We start from the raw sequence: 17759 nt of genomic DNA, 5'->3' as shown, positions 1-17759 counted from the left end.
AGAAAAATGCTAAGGTGAAAATCAAAGGCAGATACTTGGGACTTGGAAGAAAAGAGAAGGAAGATGGAAGAGAATGCAATAATAGGAAGAGCAAGAGGGACCTGAGGTATCCGAACCTGTAAAACCGTAATTGACACTTGACTGCCAAGACATTTAGTTAACAACACAGTTCTACATACTTAATCCGAGCAGTAACTCACAGGAAGGTGGGAATTATCCCCATTTGGTAGATGAGAAAATATAATCCAAAAAAGTTCAGGCTTCACCCAGACCACAAATCTAGTAAGTAGTATTGAGTGGGATTCAAATGTAGCCTCAAGAAAAAACAAAAAAGTGAAGGAAGGGCTCAAGGAAAACAAAGCAAGAAGTGCATGCCCAGGAGAAGGGTTCAGCTGAGATGGGAAGATAAATACATCCATTCACGAGGCAGACAGCCATCTCAGGCACACACACAAACCAAAAGCATATTTGTAAAGACTTGTTCATCTTAATTCTAATTGGGAATGTACACATGAATCATGTCTGATCTACACTTTAGATTGTTAGATCACAAGCTTCACTCCCAAAAAAAATCCCATTTCACCCCTTTTCTCTGTCACCAAGTGGGTAGGTGTTACTGCCCCCGGGCTCTCCTCCTTCTCAAGGCCCATCCCTAGGGCCTTATAGCCCCCAAACTATGTGGAGAAAGAAAAGCTCCTAAGAGTGAGCCTTCAAGAACAAAGTATGAACACAACTGATAAAATAAAATTCAATCCATTTATTTAAATGTACACTGTAGATAAGTTATAAATTCTCCCTTCTGCCACTCAGCTAGAACTTTTCGGGAAAAGCCTCCATTTCTTCCTTGATCCTGTTTTCTACAAGTAATGCGAAGTTACTGTCTGTGTTTTGAAGGTTATAGCTGACAAACACCTGTTTGTTGGTCTTCCTGGCTAAAAGAGAGAACACATTGACACAGCCATGACTGAAACACCACAATTGCCTGTTCCTCACACCTACCCACAGCTGGTAATGCTTGAGAAGAGAATGGTTTCAAGGGGAGAAGAGAGTCCTAATTTTAGGACTCTTTGAACTGATGCTACAAATGCAGACAAGTGTCATTTAGCCCTTCCCCTAGTCTCTAGAACAGTGACTCTTAAGTGTGGCTTCATAGCAGTAGCAGCAGCTGGAACCTATTAGACTTGCAGATTCTCAGGCCCCATCCAGACCTTCTGCATCAGAAATTTGGAGTTCGGGCCAGAAATCTGTGAACAAGCCCTCCAATGACCCATACTCATGCTTGAGCTGCTGCTCTACATAGGGTGTTTTGGTTTTGTGGCATTTGGGGTTTTATTTCTTAAAATCACAGATAGTATAATACTAAAGTATTTAAAAGTTAAAGTTCCCCTTCCCAGAGGCAACCCTATATTTCTATGCATTTACATATGTGTACATGTTCACACACGTGTGTATACACACATGTATAATTTTCTGATGCTGAATCTAAGTTTTAGCTCTTTTCTACACAGCCAATGATAAATAGTTGGGGTACACTCGTCCAGCTGCAAAAATCAAGCAAAGTCACACACCCCAAATGTGAAAGACAAGACAATGTGCTGAGAAGTAGCAGTAAGCCCCAAACAATTCCGGCTGACTGCACTGTGCTGGGGCCTCCTTCCTCAGCCTCACCCACACCCCAGGCTGGTGCAGAATCTCCTCTCCTCCCATCCCACTATCAATCTCATCACAGGCAGAAAAGTGGGGCGGTGGTGGCCACCTGTACCATTATTAAAGGCTGGTGTAGAACACACACAGCACCAGGCTTCATCCAGGGGCTACTCTGTCCACTCAGTTGGTATCACCATCACACCTGTGGTCCTCCTAGGTACCATGTGGCTCAGGAGAATGGGGAGAGCCAGCTGCAGGAGGCCTGGATCCTTTCCCATCCCATCACAGCCAGGAAACCTCTTTGAGCTCCAGGTCTTCCTTTGTAAATCAAGAAAGGGTAGACCTCAGGACCTCAAAGGGCTTTTTATTCACCTTTTCCAGAATAGTCTGATTTTCAGGGATAAAAGAGATCTTGGGGATTAGTTGACTGCCCTCTTTACAGGGCAACTGGCAGAACTCCAGAGAAGCTGAGAGGACAAGCCAGCCTCTGCCTTGAGGAGAGCTGGGCAAATTGTATGGCATGTGAATTATACCTCAATTAAGCTGTTTTGGGGGGTTTTTTTGTTTGTTTGTTTTTTAAGAGGAAAGTATCTCGACAGAAGCAGTTCTCAGTATCCTAAGAACTAGTGTTTAGCTTATGGTGCTTGGAGCAGTCTCTCACCAGTTTGGTGGGTGCAGTGTGCCCACATCAGTGACAGCTGTACCCAAACAGTGATCCACTAAGCCCTGGGGGGAGTGGGAAGGCCCATAGGTTCCCATCGTTTCTTCAGTGCATGAAGCAGACTGGGAATTACTCGTTTAGACAATGATCTATAAATAAATAGAGTATAGCAGAACAGGGGAACATACCAAGGCCACTTGGGAGAAGGCCCATCAGGCCACACCCATTCAGCCTGCCCAGAAGAGGTTCCTCTCTCCCCATAGGAACCCACTGAGATTCCAATCATTCTGTTTGCTAAGATAGGTCCTCTCAGGGAGTAGCACTGTATCTGCTGACATCATCTACCCATACTCAGCTGTCCTCCAGAGCCACAAGAGCACAGGGTCTCCTCATCCATACCAAAGCCTGTGATACTTCCAGAGCTACTTGGTATTTCCAAGGCCGGCTCTTTCCGTACTTGCTTTCACTTTCTGTACATGACACAGTTACAGGAAACCTCTCCCTTTTCATTATAATGCATTAATAATGAATTTCCAGGCTCAAGAGGATGGGCACAGCACATGACTTAACTGGGCAGCCTCCACTTGGTCTGGGCACTGTGGGGCACCAGACCCTTCAGAGAAGCAGACAGCCACACTGCACTACTCAAGCAGTTCTAAGTTACTGAGAACCGCTTGCTTTTTTTTTTTTTTTTTTTTTTAAAGAGAGAGAGATTTTATTTTATTTATTTTTTTTTTAAATATTTATTTATTTTAGTTTTCGGCGGGCACAACATCTTTGTTTGTATGTGGTGCTGAGGATCGAACCCGGGCCGCACGCATGCCAGGCGAGCGCGCTACCGCTTGAGCCACATCCCCAGCCCCAACCGCTTGCTTTTTGCATCAAACTGGGGTTAGACATCTGATGGATATTCTTGAACCTATTTTACCTTTCTGGTATAAAACTCATGGCATATCAGAGGAGCTCCCGCCATCCTCCTCTATGGGTGTCTGTCATGGCAATCCCAGCCAGCTTTCTGTCTCTGTAAACAGGAACATATTCCCACCACTTTAAGAAGGCATGGACACACAGTAGTTAGCTAAGTGTGCTACCCCTCACACATGGGAAAAAAACATGGGGAAGCACTTAAAAGGAAAGGGCATCAGAGACCGGAGTTGTAGCTCAGTGGTAGAACACTTGCCTAGCACATGTGAAGTACTCAGTTCAACCCTCAGCACCACATAAAAATAAATAAATAAAATAAAGGTATGTGTCCATCTACAACTAAAAATAATAATTCTAAAAAATAAATAAATAAAAGGGGGCATATCTCCAACTAAATTTTACATGGTTCAGAAAAAAATTATGATATAAACCCAGAGGGGGAAGGATAACAACTAGGAATCAGTGTAGACAGGGGAGGAGTTCCTGTTTCTTCTTTGTAAACTTCCTGTAAATTTAAAATTATCTCCTAATAAAAAGTTACCAAATTACTAGCTTGGTCTCTCTAACTCCATGCTAGAGAAAATGTACCCTGCAAGTTCCTAAAAGCTGACCCTGTGGGTGTGGCAAGTCTGGAAGGGCTGGTGACATTTATCCAGCCTGCCTTCACCTACTGGAGGATGTCCTCTTTGGCTGTGTGCTGTATGTTCATGCATGTGGAACACAGGTGACAGACACGAATATTGCCACTTGTCAGGCCAACAGAAGAAGCCTCTTTGCACAGCACCCAACACAACTAAGTATGAGCTCCTCAAAACCAGTTGGCCTCCTTCTCCAGAGGGGCCCTATGCCTAACCCCAGAACTGAAGCAACTGGGAACAACAAAGAACACAAAGACTGAGCAGGAGACAGGGCATCCTGTGCACACTGACTGTGGGCCTGAGGGGCTGAGAATGGCAGAACATGCCATTCTTACTTGAACTACCTGGACATTTACAGTATGTATGTATCCAAGGTGCAGAAGGGGTAGAATCTTCACCATATATTCTTTGCTTGATACCCACTCTATGCCACACTCAGAAGCCAAACCACAGTCTCTCCAAGATCTGAACATACACTGAGAGACTACAGGATGGTCCTTCCTGCACAATGATGACGCCTGCTTCATAGGCTCTACCAAATCCCCACAAGGGCCCAGAGAGCCACCTTGAGCAGCTACCCATGGCAGGCTGTGGGCACCATTCACTCTCTCCTCCCATGATGTGCTCCCTGGAGGAAAATAAAAGCTCATCAACTCAAGAATGAAGCCAAGGAGCGTGGGAAAGTTCCTTGGGAATATGCTGGTCGAGACAGTAGTGACAGGTGGAGCAGGGACAGTTGTGCCCTGTAAAGACAGAACATGCAGGGTTGTGTTTCCAGCAGTGGTGAGGCTACATCTCTTAGTATAAAGATTCTTCACTTCTGAAGTTACCTGCCTCATGGCATTAGACAGCAGGTCCCACCTGGCTGGTCTCCCAGCACCAGCTGTGGGTACATACGTACCTAGGCGCTGGGCAAGGCCAGTGGAGGTTGTGTCAGAAGTGTCTCCAAAGAGGGAAGTGCACACAGGGATGGAGTCCTAAAAGAAAAACAAAGAACGCACTGAGGCTTCTCCACCTGGATGCCAACAGCCATAGTTCTACAGCTTCTGATTCTTCACAAGGGTGGCAGCAGCAGGTTCTGAGAGGGCAGAAATGTGGACTAAGGGAAATGGCTGGCATTTGTCAACAGCCAAGCAAGTTGACCCCGACACACAGGAGGTCAGAGAGCTGAGACAAACATAGAGAAGTCACCTGCAGCTGCAGCCACAGAGCTGTTAATAAGTTCTAGGACTGATTTTACATAAAGGGCTTGTTTTAATGTCGGAAACTCCAAAGCAAGCGGAAGGGCAACATTCCAACCAAAAGGGAAGCAAACAAGATCACTGAGGGCACAGCAAGAAGAAAGCAAAGCACAACCTGGGTGGCTCGTGCCTGGCTCTGAGAGGGAGGATGCCTAATCTCAGCTCAGCCTATGAGAGGACTCACAGCTCCCATCCCTGAAGACTCTGCTGGGGCCTTTAAGGTCAGTTAGCGTCCTATGACTTTGAGAAGGACACCAGCCACCAGCATCTAGAAAGCCAACATAAAGACTTCTGAATACTCTAGCCAATCTCATTTCAGATAAGAAACAATAAAATGAAAGAAGCACTATAAATGATGTTAAGATAAACAGATTTGGTCCTTCGGAAATCTTACTCCCAATTAACTTGGAAATAATCTCCCTCAGCATTAAAATGTCTAGCTTAAAAGGAAAAAACTCACTTGCTAACCTTGTAAAATGGCCAAAATATTTTTTATCAAAATAAGCAGATTTCTACGAGAAATAGCCTGGGTGCAGAGCTCTGGGAAACCTGTGCAAGGGTTTTAATGACAGGCTTTGGGCTTGATGTCCCTCACCCCACTGTGCATGTGGAGACAAGTGGACTAAGCAGACACCTACTGTGTACTGGGCAGCATGGCAGAGAACAGACCAAAGAGACTGTAGCTCGTCTCCTAAGAGATTCAAAGTCACTTTCAGAATTTGTTCAGGTCTATTTTTAAAAAGGAGATCAAAAAACACAGGAGATTAAAGCATTTCCTGCATACATTTTTGGCTGAGAAAGACAAAAAAACATGATCTTAATTAATGAACCTGCTGCTTACAGGTTCCAAGGTCAATGATCTTAATTAATGGACCTGCTGTTTACAGGTTCCAAGGCCAACATGTAGCTGTACGGTAATAGTATTTATAATTAAGTCTCCTGAAAAAGGAAACCTTACCCTGTAGCCTTTTTCCACCAAAATTAAATTTTAATACCCTATCTTGGCTGGGCACTATGGCACTCCCCTGTAATCCAGTGACTTTAGAGGCTGAGGAGGGAAGATCATAAGTTTGAGGCTAGCCAAGGCAACTTAGCAAGACTATCTCAAAATTAAAAAAAAAAAAAAAAAGGCTGGGATGTAGCTCAATGGTAAAGTACCCCTCGGTTAAATTCCCAGCACTAAAAGAAAAAAAAAAGAAAAGAAACCTATCTTGTTACACTTCTGAATAGTTCATTACTTTAAAAGTACACTAGGATACCCGATGGCTTTGCTGTGGTGGGAGTGCCACCTTCCACACATCAGGGATATCCTAGATGCCAGGCAGCCACCCTCAAATTGTTCCAGCTCAGCATCATCCATATCTGCGGCCTCTCTGGGCACCAAAATTCCCTGCTCCATCCAAGGCAGGCCAGTTGGGGAAGCAGCTGTACTGTGTGATCTTGTTTTCATGGCCTTGTCATACATATGCAGGGTTAGAGGCAGAGAGACTTCACAGACACTGTGATGCTATCCTCCACACAGAAGCCAGGAGAGTTTCTCTGGGAAGAGCCACAGAGTAAATAGTTTAGGCTTTAGGGATTACAAAACCCCTATTACCATTGCCTGATGTTGCCATCAAAGCACAAAAGCTGGAACAGAATTCTATCTATATGGAGGAGCATGGCCCTGTTCCAATAAAACTTTATTACAAAAGCAGAGGAGGGCCATAATTTGTTGAGTCCTGCTCCACAGGCACTTTGGATTTCCTGCCTTCAGCTATACCCTTACCTTATTTTCCCAGCTGCCTCAGCCTCTGCCCCCAGAAGGAACATCCAGGCACTGCACCAACATGGCCATTCAGTAGGAACTGGCTTCTAACAGATCTGATAAGGGAGACTGGTCCCTTTTCCTTTCCAGCCCTGGTCTTGGTGGAATATAACCTTCCAATGGAGAAAATATACTCTGCTGGGAGCTATGACTACCAAGTGGTCAGGCCACCAAAGCAGCCCACAAGAGGAGTTTATTTACTTATCTCCCTAAACCAGTGCTGCAAAAGGGGCTGAAATAATTCATGAGTGACACCTGGTCTTACCAATGCACAGTCCTAAGCCCCATATGTCCACTGCCTTACCCAAGTCTATTAGCCACTCCTATTACTGTGGGGACAAATAGAGAAAGAACATGAGGAGGCTCCAAACACACTAGTCCCCCTAGGTATCCCCCCTCCTGCAATGAAAGAACTGGAACTGTCACCTGCCCAAAGACCCACCTTTCAAGAGTCACCAAAAAAGAAAAACAAAACACCCAGAAAAGAACAGTGAGAATGGAAAGGACTACTGACTAAGGATTTCCAGAACTCCCAATTCAGATGCTGTCTCTTTCCCAAGGCTTCTCTGGGTGCTATGGTATATAGCTATAAACCTGTGGCTTTCCAATGCCCCTGGCGACCAATCAGCCCTATTCCCTGAGTGACTTCATGTTAGTTCTCCCTGAGAGGGTCTCCCTCAGCCATTCCACAAGGGCTTAATGAGCAGCCTGACATAAACACTCCTAAAACAGACAAGCCTCCTTCTGAAACACTAAACTGCAGAGGAGGCCAGCACTGCAGGAGTAAGTAGATAGGAAGGAACACTAAGCGGCACTAATAGGAGCACTAATAGGCCCTAAGAAGTCACTGAAAAGTCTCTGGATCATGCTCTGAGTTCATCTCTTGAAAGGTTTTTTAGTAGAGGAATGATGTTATGGAATGAGACCTTTGAAAACATGAGACCAAATAAAGCCTTTCCTCCTCTAAGTTGTTCTTGTCAGGTATTTTGATCACAGCAACAAAAACCTAACACAGATGACAATGTCTCACCTCAGTCTTAAAACTATCACTTTTCTGCACTGTAAAGAAACAGCCATAATGTTATAGGTTAAACTGTGTCCCCGAAAAAGATGGGTTTAAGTCCTAATCCCTGAATGTGTAAATTTATTTGAAAATAGAGAGCTTGCAAATGTAAATAAGATATAATTAAGACGAGGTCATACCAGAGTAGAGTGGCCCTTAATCCAATATGACAGATATTCTTATGAGAAGAGGTGAGGGCTAGTGGTGTAGCTCAGCGGTAAAGCACTTGTCTAGGATGCATGAAGCCCTAGATTCAATCCCAAGCACCCTGAAAAGAAAAGAGAGGAATCACAAACACGAGAGAGAAAGAGAAGATGACCATATGATGTCAGAGGCAGAGACTGGAGTGAAGCATCTATAAGCCAGGAACCACAAGGATTACCAGCAACCACCTGAAGTTGAGAGAAAGGCAAAGGATGGTTTCTTCACTGGAGTCCCCAGAAGGAAACAACTCAGCCAACACCTTGATTTGGACTTCTAGCCTCCAGAAAGGCGATTCAGTATTTTAAGCCACCTGTTTGTGGTACTGTTACAACATCCCTAGGAAACTAATGTAGACTGCACAAGAGAAAGCCAAAAAAAAAAGTAGAAAAGAGGAGACACAGGCATGGCCCAGGGTGGCCAACATAAAGGTGATCAATTGTATTCTCTGCAAGCTTTGAATGACAGCATTGCACATGGATTCACTAACTCAGGGCGCAGTGATATGTGAGAGAAAGAAATCAAGGATGACCAGAACAACCAGAAAGATGGGAGCTGCCATGGCAGAGAAGGGCTGGCTGTGGGAGGAGCAGATGTGAGAGAGAGAGATCAAAAGATTGGTCTTGAGTATGTCTGTCAGATGCCTGTTAGGCAATCAAATGTAGATGCAGGACTTCCAACTTCAGGAAGAGTTGTCTGTACTGGAGATGTAAATAAACATCTATGCAGTCAAAACTGAAGTTGATGGCAATCTCCAGCCAATGTGACCAGAGGCAAGGCCCCCTATACTGCAACCTAAAGGGACCCGAGAGGAGGAACTCGCAGTGGGGCAGAGGGACAGGGTTCTGGTGGGCTTGAGGGCCAGCCAGTGCAGGCCTGGGTCAACTCCTGGGGTCCCCACCGGACCAGGGGTAGACCTAGGGGACACCATCAGGCGATCTTCCGGGCTGGGGTTGCACATGAGGCCCCTCAGGTATCCCCCACCTGCGCGAGTCCCATCTCAGTTCCTCCTGTGGCCTTCTTCCTTGTCCCTAACCACCACACTTGCTCCCACTTACCCCGTTCCCCTCCCGGCCCCCATCTGGTGGCACCCTTTCGCCCAGGACCTCCCTGGACCTCTCCAGGTGCCCTCGCCTGTCCTCCGTCCAGCCCAGGTCCCCTCGTTGACCAACCCCCTCCCCAGCCCAGCCAGGCCTGGCCCTGCCGGACTTCCAGGACCCGGGTCGCCACCGGCACTCACGTAGCGGCTGCACATGGCCACTGCGAGATTGCGCAAATGCGGCGTGGCCCCCACCCACAGGAAGAGCGAGTCCGTCAGCCGCATGACGTGGAAGTGGACGAGCTGCTCCCACAGCCTCGCGCTGAAGTTGTGCAGACACACGTCTCCGCCCGCGGCGGCCTGCGACTCCTCCATGCCTCCCGCCAGCCCCACGCCCACGGCGCCGGAACCCGGTCCTGGCCGCGGGAGCCGCTCGGGCCAGACCCGAGCGAACGAGCGCCGAGAGGCCGAGCGCTCTTTCGCTTTCGATTGAGCGACTAGGGTAGGGGGCGGAGCTACCCCGGGAGAGGAGGTGCCTGTGGTGACCGGGGCGGGGCAATCCCGGTAGGAGGGGCTTGGCGGCTGGCCTCGGGCTTAATTAGACCAAGTCGGCGCCTGCCAAGACCCGGCGCTTTAGCTGGCCTCCCGTGCAGCCTTGGCGGGGAGTCCACCGTGACCTCTGGGAGCCCACGGACACCCAGCAGTATTCGCCTCCACCTTGTTCCCCTCCACCCTTTTACTGACGTGTAGCATTAATGGGCTGAAGTGGAAGCGTCTTCCCAGGCCGTGACACTCCACCCCACAGTGAGAGACGGTGTTCCTTAAGCACTCCGCCAACAGCCACCTCCCTCATACCTCCTCCTCTTAGCAGCCCCTTAATTCCAGGGAAGCCCCAGACACTAGTATGGCTGTATGTATAAACGTGGCTGTATAACCAATGTGATCCTGCAGTCTGTACACGTGGAAAAATAAGAATTCATACCCCATTTGAATAAAAATGTATGATATGTCAAGATCATTGTAATGTTTTGAACAACTAATAAAAAAATTTAAAAAAACAAAACAAAAACAAAGAAGAATGGCAATGATGTGGAGAGTAAGCCCTAAAAAAGGAATTGTGTGGACTAAGTTAGCAGGCGGAGGAACAGGCACTCTTTGGGGATCGGACCCACATGAGCTGCCATCATGAACAAGCCCTCAAGCCTGAGACCCAATTTCCTCATCTACAAAATGAAAATTAGAACAGGGACCCTTCAGAGATGTGGGAAAGATTCTGAGAGTACCTGGGACACACCGTGAATGCCGGCCATTACGGTCCTTTCTATGAGGGCAAGAGAGGGGTCAAGAGAGAATATGGAAAAAGCAAATAAGGGCTGGGATTATGGCTCGGTGGTAGAGTGCTTTCCTAGCATGCATGAGGCACTGGTGTTCGATCCTCAGCACCACATAAATGTAAAATAAAGATATTGTATCCACCCAAAACTAAAAAAAATAATTTTTAAAAAATGGGACCACTATCACGCGTCTACTTTTTAAATCTCTGTTAAGTTAATTAATTGAAATTTAAGAGGGTGCTGCGGTTTGAATGTGGCTCGTGGCCTCCAAAGGTCCATTTTGAGTAAAGTCTAAAGCCCCAGGATGGCCCCTTTGGGAGGCAGGGCCTAGTGGAAGTTTTTAGGTCACCAAGGACAGTGAGGTATTTCTTTGGTAGTTCTCCTGAGAAGGTTATTATTACAGGAGCAAGCCTGGTTCCACACCTACCCTCCTCCCTCCCTCCCTCCCTCCCTCTCTCTCTCTCTCTCTCTCTCTCTCTCTCTCTCTCTCTCCTCCAGGCTCAAGATGTGACCACTGTCCCTTGTTGTGCTTCCATCATTGGCTGTGAGATCTTCACCAAAGCTGAAACTTATCTCTTTATAAAGTTAATAGACATTTCACTGTGGTCTCACAAAGCTGACTAATAACAAAGGAAATTTTTTATAGTTTTGATCTATTTGCTAATTATTAATGATTCAATACTATAGTTCATTTTCAAGTCAATATTCTAATGGCTTTATTAAAGTGTAAAACATGCAATAACCGCACATTTAAAAAGTACAAATTGAAGGTTTGACACATGCATAACCATAAAACCGCCATCACAATCAAGATAATGAACACATCCAGTACCCCCTCAATCCCTTGCATAATCAGTCCATCTGTCCTCTGTCCCATTGATCTGCATTCTAATTTGCAGATTAGTTTGCATTTTCTAGGGTTTTACATAAATGGGATCATACAGTACTATTGTTTTTTGGCTTTCATTCATTCTAATTATTTTGAGATTCATCTATGTTGTATGTATCAATTGCATTACTTTTTATTGCTGAGCAGTATATCTTTGTATGGCTATACCATGTTTGTTTATCCCTTCACATGTTGACATTCCTTTGGACTGTTTCCAGATTTTGGATATGACAGTAAAGCTGCTATGAACATATGTGTACAAACAATTCTCTGTATAGACATATGCTTTCATTTCTCATAAATAAAGCCTAGGAGTAAAATGGCTATATCATATGGCAGTTATATGTTGCACTTTTTAAGAACCTTGACATATGAAAGTCAGACAGCAAGGACCACATCAACTACTTGGTATGTGCATTTCATTTCATTTAAGCCATAAGAGGTATTCAGTGTTATTTTATTGTGGTTGTAATTTACATTTCCTTTCCCGGCCCCCCTCAGTACTGGTGATTGAACCCAGGGATGCTCTACTACTGAGACATATCCCCAGGCTGTTTTGTTTTATTTTATTTTATTTTATTTTATTTTATTTTTGAGACAGAATTTCAGGAAATTGTCCAGACTGGCTTCCAACTTGCAGTCCTCTTGCCTCGGCCTCCCAAGTCACTGGGATTATAGGTGTTTGTCACTGCACCTGGCTAATTTACATCTTCTTAATGACTGATGAATCTCAGTTCATATGTGCACCATTCACACACACACACACACAAAAAGAACTCAAAATGGTTTCATACATGCAAACATAAAACTTAAAGAAAAAATTATAGGGGAAAACCTTTGTGTATTTTAATCTTCAATGCTGATCTCAGAGTGTATCTGTTTTCTAATAAAATAATTTGTAAACAAATCATTTTCCAGGGACAAAAGCAAAAGAGCAAAGTGTATTAATAATGCTTGTCATTTAACATCATTATGTGAGACTAAAAAATATATTTAGTGTTTTCTTATACAACTATGAGTTTTTATTTTTATAAAGTATCTTCAGTAATTTGTACAAGAGTACTGTCTACAACAGTTTAGCAGTATTTAAGCATACTGACTCAGAAGTAAACTGCAATACCTGCTATACCATATTTACTAGCAGTTTGTAATGGTCTTAAATCTCTGATCAATAGCAGAAGGGCTTTATTTCTTCTTTTGGAATGGTAGGTGACCATCATGTTGTCCACATTCTAATGGAGCTCTGTGTGTCTTTATTCCATCTTTTGCATTGAAGACAAAGTTTACTAAGTTAGAAGACGTGTTTTTTTCAATTGTTGATGGGGGCATTCATTTCTGTTTAGACAAAAATCACTAGTCTGGAATATGCAGGGTTTTCTTTTAGAGGTGAACATATGTAGCTACAAAGATGGTTATAATGACAGACATAATTTGAAGATGGAGGATGTTCTGGGAAATCTACACCTTGAGAACTGATAATGTCCATGTTCCCTTCACAGCCCTTGATGTCTACTAAGACAATAAAGTCTGGGGGGATGGGATTGAGCCCATGGCAAAACTTAGTGTTATGGTATGACATATAAATGTGTCTGAATCAATCCTGTATACCATATAGTATACTTTCAGTGCTGTAACCCATGTAATCCTATTTCCAAGTTGGTAGAGAAAAACAAAATAGTTTAAATGTTGATTCTGGAATTATTAATTCAACACCATATAGATTTCCAAGGAATTTTCTAAAAGCCTTAATGGAAACAGTTTTCTTTTTTGAAATTTTAACCCCTTTCCAGCCCGATGTATCTTGATTGTAACCTAAAATTTTTTGAGCAATTTGTTGGTCAATTGCCCAATATTCCTCTATCTCACGGTCTTTGTACTTGCTATTCCCTCTGCTTAGAAAACTCTTCTGCAATGTGTTTACACAGCTGATGCAGTTTGATTGGTTTATTTGTTTAAATGTCACTTCCTTTCCTAACATTAATCTAGTCCAGAAACTTACCAATCATTGGGACTCTTCTCCAAATCCTCATAGAAACCTCCATATCTGTTAACCTGGTGACATATCAGATGAGCTGGAAAACATTCAGATGGAATATTAGGGATATTTGCAAGGACGGGACTTGGATTTCAATGCCCTCAAGTCTCCTCCTTTCCTGTTTGCTTTCCACAGCCCCAGGTGAAGAGACCGGCCTGTGGGCTTTGCAGAGATTCCTATAATGGCTGGGAACGTAGGGCACTGCGACCTGGACCATGTCCAGAACCACCCACTCCCAACCCAGAAAGCAGACAGGGAGAAGCTCCACACCTCCCGCAGGGGCTGCAGCCTAAGGCCTGAAGTGCCCCTATCCTGACCCCCGCTTTGTGATCTTTGATTTGGCATCAATACCCAAAATGTGACCATAAAAAAACAAAGTGATCAATTGGTCTGCATTGAAATTACATTTTTTCTGCTCTTCAAAAGAAACTCCTAAAAAAAAAAAAAGTAAATAAAAAAGTGAAAAGACAAGCCACAGGCTGGGAGAAAAATCTTTGCGAAGCATATCTGATAAAAGTTTTATATCCAATGTATGAAGAACTTTCAAAACTCAACAATGAAAAAACTAACATCCAATTTAGAAACAGATGAATAGATGCTTCATCAAATGGCAAACCTGAGAATCATTCAGGTCAGCGTTGACCCCTGTTCAGTCCTTGGCACTGTAAGCTCTGTGAAGATGTTAAGAGGAATGAACTCTGCTTCTGGGTGTCATCTTAGATATGTTGAGGACTCACTGAATGCTAGTCACTATTTGTTTTATCTGATAGGGCTTCTGATTCAGGATGGTATGCATTTACACCCACATCTCTGCCTCCACAGAAACCCCTTCCCTTCCCCTGGAGTTACATTGCACAAATATTGGAAATTGCACATCATAAATTGGAAAGATCATCAAACCAAAAATACTTGTAATACGCCTAACCTTTCCAACACCTTAGCTTGGCAACACAGTGCACGATAGAGAATCAGTTATTTCTGCTCATGACTGTGGCTGACTGGGAGCTATTTAGCCTCACCAGAGAGGATAGGATTGTGTATTGCTAGCCCAGAAAATTCTGAGTACAGTTAATGTGTAGCACCTCCAGACCATTAAATAGTTGAAAAATCATAGATCAAACTGTGCGATCAGGGATTGTCTGTAGTCTAAACCTATAAATAGGATAGTAAATGATGTCAAACATATAATCCTGTGGCTATGAAGAGAGTGGGAAGAGGGATAGCTGTGGTCAAGGAATTCCAGCATGTCTTTGGAAAATAGAAAGTGAACACAGAGTCTCCTCTAATGAAACAGCAGAGGAATTGGGCCTGGGGGCTCGAGTAGAGGAAGCAGCCAGCCTGAAGGATTGAGAAGTGGGGCAAAAGGCAGAGAGATTGGCCAAAGGTTTCTAAAGGAACAGACCCCCTACACACACCTCAAGTCCCCTTTCATACCTTCTGATGCTTTCTCTCCTTAGGAAAAATAAAACACTTTTTTTTTTTTTTAAATAGAGAGTTCATCTCTAAACACACCTTAAATAACTGTGGGAAACTAAGACAATAGCACCCTATTGTCTCAGTGTCCTTCCCAGCATCTAGCCAGCACAGGCCAAAACATGCTCCTCCCTCTTCTGCACCCAAGGAAGCCACATGATTCAGCAACAGTGGGTCGTAGCCAGTCGTGTCCCCAACATCAACAGCCCTAAAGACTCAGACCCACATTCCCTAAACTGTGTTTGGGAATTATTGAGGACTCTTCTTTCTAAGTCCTGACCCTACCCAAGCCCAAGTTCATTAGGTGACCCTGGTTCTGCTTCTACAACAAAAATAAAGGTAATCAAGTTTGATTTCCCCAATTTCTCATCTATCATTTCAAACCCTTATCTTCATTGAACCCCATTCTTAACTGTGCCTCATTTTTAATTTTGAGACAGGGTCTTGCTAAGTTGCTTAGGGCCTCGCTAGGTTGCTGAGGCTAACTTTGAATTTGCAATGCTTCTGCCTGAGCCTCCTGAGGTGTGGGAATTACAGGTATGTACCATCACAGAGAGGTGCCCCTTTTGTCAAAGATCAGTCTGTCCATGTGAATACACAGGGCTTTAAATGGGGCTACGCCACCAGTAGGAAGACCTCATGGATCAGACCCAAGGGTGGAAACAGAAGCAACCCACACACTATCACTGTCAATGGCCCATTTCGGGGATTGTGCTTCCCAAACCTGTGCTTACAGGATTACAGGATTGGGGATCCATTTCCACCAGAGAATGCAGCAAGAGTCCAACTAAACAATAAGCTATGGCTGCAGCTGGGCACTTTGGACTCCTTGGGAAGAGTCACCATCTTAGTGGAGAAATCCACTCTGATCACCAAGAGATGATAGAACTGTTGGCCCCCACTGGAGACAGTTAGAAAATGCTTGGCATCCATTCCTGGCACCCCAGTTAGCACACAAATAATCTCCTTGTGTGCCATTGGGTACTCCCTTCCCCAGTGTGATAGTAAATGGACATAATAGCAACTGTGGCCCAAGCAGGGCAGACCCCCTTCCAGGGAGAAATAGCTCAGTGATGAGCACAGGGCCTTTAAATGTCATCCGCTGTATGGATTTACTAGAGCTATTGAGATCTGTCTTTCCCAAGGCGCCTTCCTACAGAGCTCTCTGATGGAGGCAAGGAAATAAGGGCTGCCACTTGGGCCCAATATGGTCAACTCTGACAGCTATTTCAACTCTGAAGATCCATTGCAGTCAACAGAGGCTTTGGGGTCTGAGTTACAACTTTTCTTCTCCTTCTGTCCAATCCTGCTTTCTCTCCCTCCCTGCCAAGGGTAATCCCTCGTAAACACAATCAATACTCGATCTAAACTCTCTCCACATATGTTTTCTGAGAACCCAACTTGGGTCCAGCTTCCCATGTGGCCTATTCTCATCTCACCCAGACACCTGTGTGCCATTTCATCCAGGGCCGTGATTTTGCTCATCAACTTGTCTCTCAAGTGTGAATCTGCAGTGAGCATTGCGTACCCAACTGCCTGCTGGCTGTCACTGTGTGTCTGTTGCACAGCACCTGGACCCGGAGTGTGCCACACCAGAACTTAGACTCTCCCTCTCCCCTCTCTCTGACCTGGCCCCAGGTTTACTTGCCTTATTATATTCCCTGCAGTGTTCAATGTCCCCCATCCGCTCTGGTTCCCAGGCCATGCATTTAACCATCTCATTACTGCATACGGCACAGCCCACTCACCTCTCCCACGCTCTTCTCTTCTGTCCTTCTCACCTGCACTGCCCCTGACCTAGTCCAGACCTTGCCCATCTCTGGCCTAGACTGCAGCTATGACATTCTGACGACATTCCTTGTTCGCTCTCTCACTGGCTTTCAATTTGTCTTTCTCACTATCGCCAGAGAGATCTATTGAACCGATAAGTCTGACTGTGCTGCTTCCACTAAGAAAAAATTCTTCAGCAATGTTTAACCTCAATGCCTTTGCAGACATTCAAGGCCCCTCCCCTCGCCACCCACCCGCTGACTCTATAGTCAGGTGATACTGAATTCTTTGAAGCTGTTAGATCCCAAACCGTATTTGTCCTATGCACCATTGCACACGGTGGGCACCTTTGTGCCTGGGCCTCACATTCCTGCCTGGAAACTGCTCATTCCTAACATCACCCCATTGAGGAGCCTTCCCTAGCTCCAGGCAGGCTGGCCCTTCTCTTGTCCTTCATTCTGACCTCCATGGAACAACCATTTTGTGAAATAGCTTTTTTGCATGCCCGGTTCCCTCTCAGAGAGCTCCTAAGGACTGCAACAGGATCTTTCATCTGTAATGCAGAGTACAATCTGGGACCCTACTCATAATCAGCATAAAGCAAATATTGAATGGTTATTTGAAAAGAAGGGAATCTACAAGCTTTGGATCCTAGTCCTGGCTCTGCCATTAATTAGCTGTATGCCTCTATTCTAAGTCTGTTACCTTAGCTGTAAATTGAGAAGATTGGCTCATATGGTCTCTAAGGCCACCTTTCAGAGTTAATACCCTACCAAGATCAGATAAGAATGTAGAATGGTAACCAAATCCACATTCCGCCCACACCCCCACTGCTGGCAAAGAAGAGTGTAATTCTGCAGAAAGCCACTAGGTGGCAGGTGGGAAGGAAGCGGTTACTTTTGCTTTCCCAAAGCTGCAGGCAGGTCCTTGGATTCCCATTCTTAACTGGGGAGCTGTGTCTGAGACAGTCTTTTCTATAGGCTCTGTGATTGTACAACATTCAGATATTGCAGCAGGTACTGTGACCCAATTAGGCT

At 44.9% G+C, this 17759-nt stretch overlaps 1 protein-coding gene and 1 pseudogene across 1 annotated transcript; both read right to left on the bottom strand.

Annotated features, from left to right (window-relative positions):
• Positions 1–737: 737 nt before the first annotated feature.
• Psmg4 (proteasome assembly chaperone 4) lies at positions 738–9690 on the bottom strand. Its single transcript, XM_027948273.2, has 3 exons — positions 9423–9690; positions 4772–4847; positions 738–932 (listed from the first exon to the last, which is right to left on the bottom strand). Exons 1-3 carry the CDS (start codon positions 9594–9596, stop codon positions 811–813), a joined length of 372 nt encoding a protein of 123 aa, XP_027804074.1. The 5' UTR covers positions 9597–9690; the 3' UTR covers positions 738–810.
• Positions 9691–12629: 2939 nt separating this feature from the next.
• Positions 12630–13422, bottom strand: LOC114102629 (stAR-related lipid transfer protein 6 pseudogene; annotated as a pseudogene).
• Between the last annotated feature and the right edge of the window lie 4337 nt (positions 13423–17759).

The sequence above is a fragment of the Marmota flaviventris genome, chromosome 6, assembly GCF_047511675.1.
Source record: "Marmota flaviventris isolate mMarFla1 chromosome 6, mMarFla1.hap1, whole genome shotgun sequence".
NCBI lineage: Eukaryota > Metazoa > Chordata > Mammalia > Rodentia > Sciuridae > Marmota > Marmota flaviventris.
This window is presented reverse-complemented; position numbering and strand designations above follow the sequence as displayed.

Excerpts from the sequence above, each read along its gene's own strand:
- Psmg4 (XM_027948273.2), bottom strand. The coding sequence starts at position 9,596 with ATGGAGGAGTCGCAGGCCGCCGCGGGCGGAGACGTGTGTCTGCACAAC. Across the intron at positions 4,848-9,422 it reads TGGCCATGTGCAGCCGCTAC|GACTCCATCCCTGTGTGCAC; the intron begins GTGAGTGCCGGT and ends TTTTTCTTTTAG. Across the intron at positions 933-4,771 it reads TGGCCTTGCCCAGCGCCTAG|CCAGGAAGACCAACAAACAG; the intron begins GTACGTATGTAC and ends TCTCTCTTTTAG.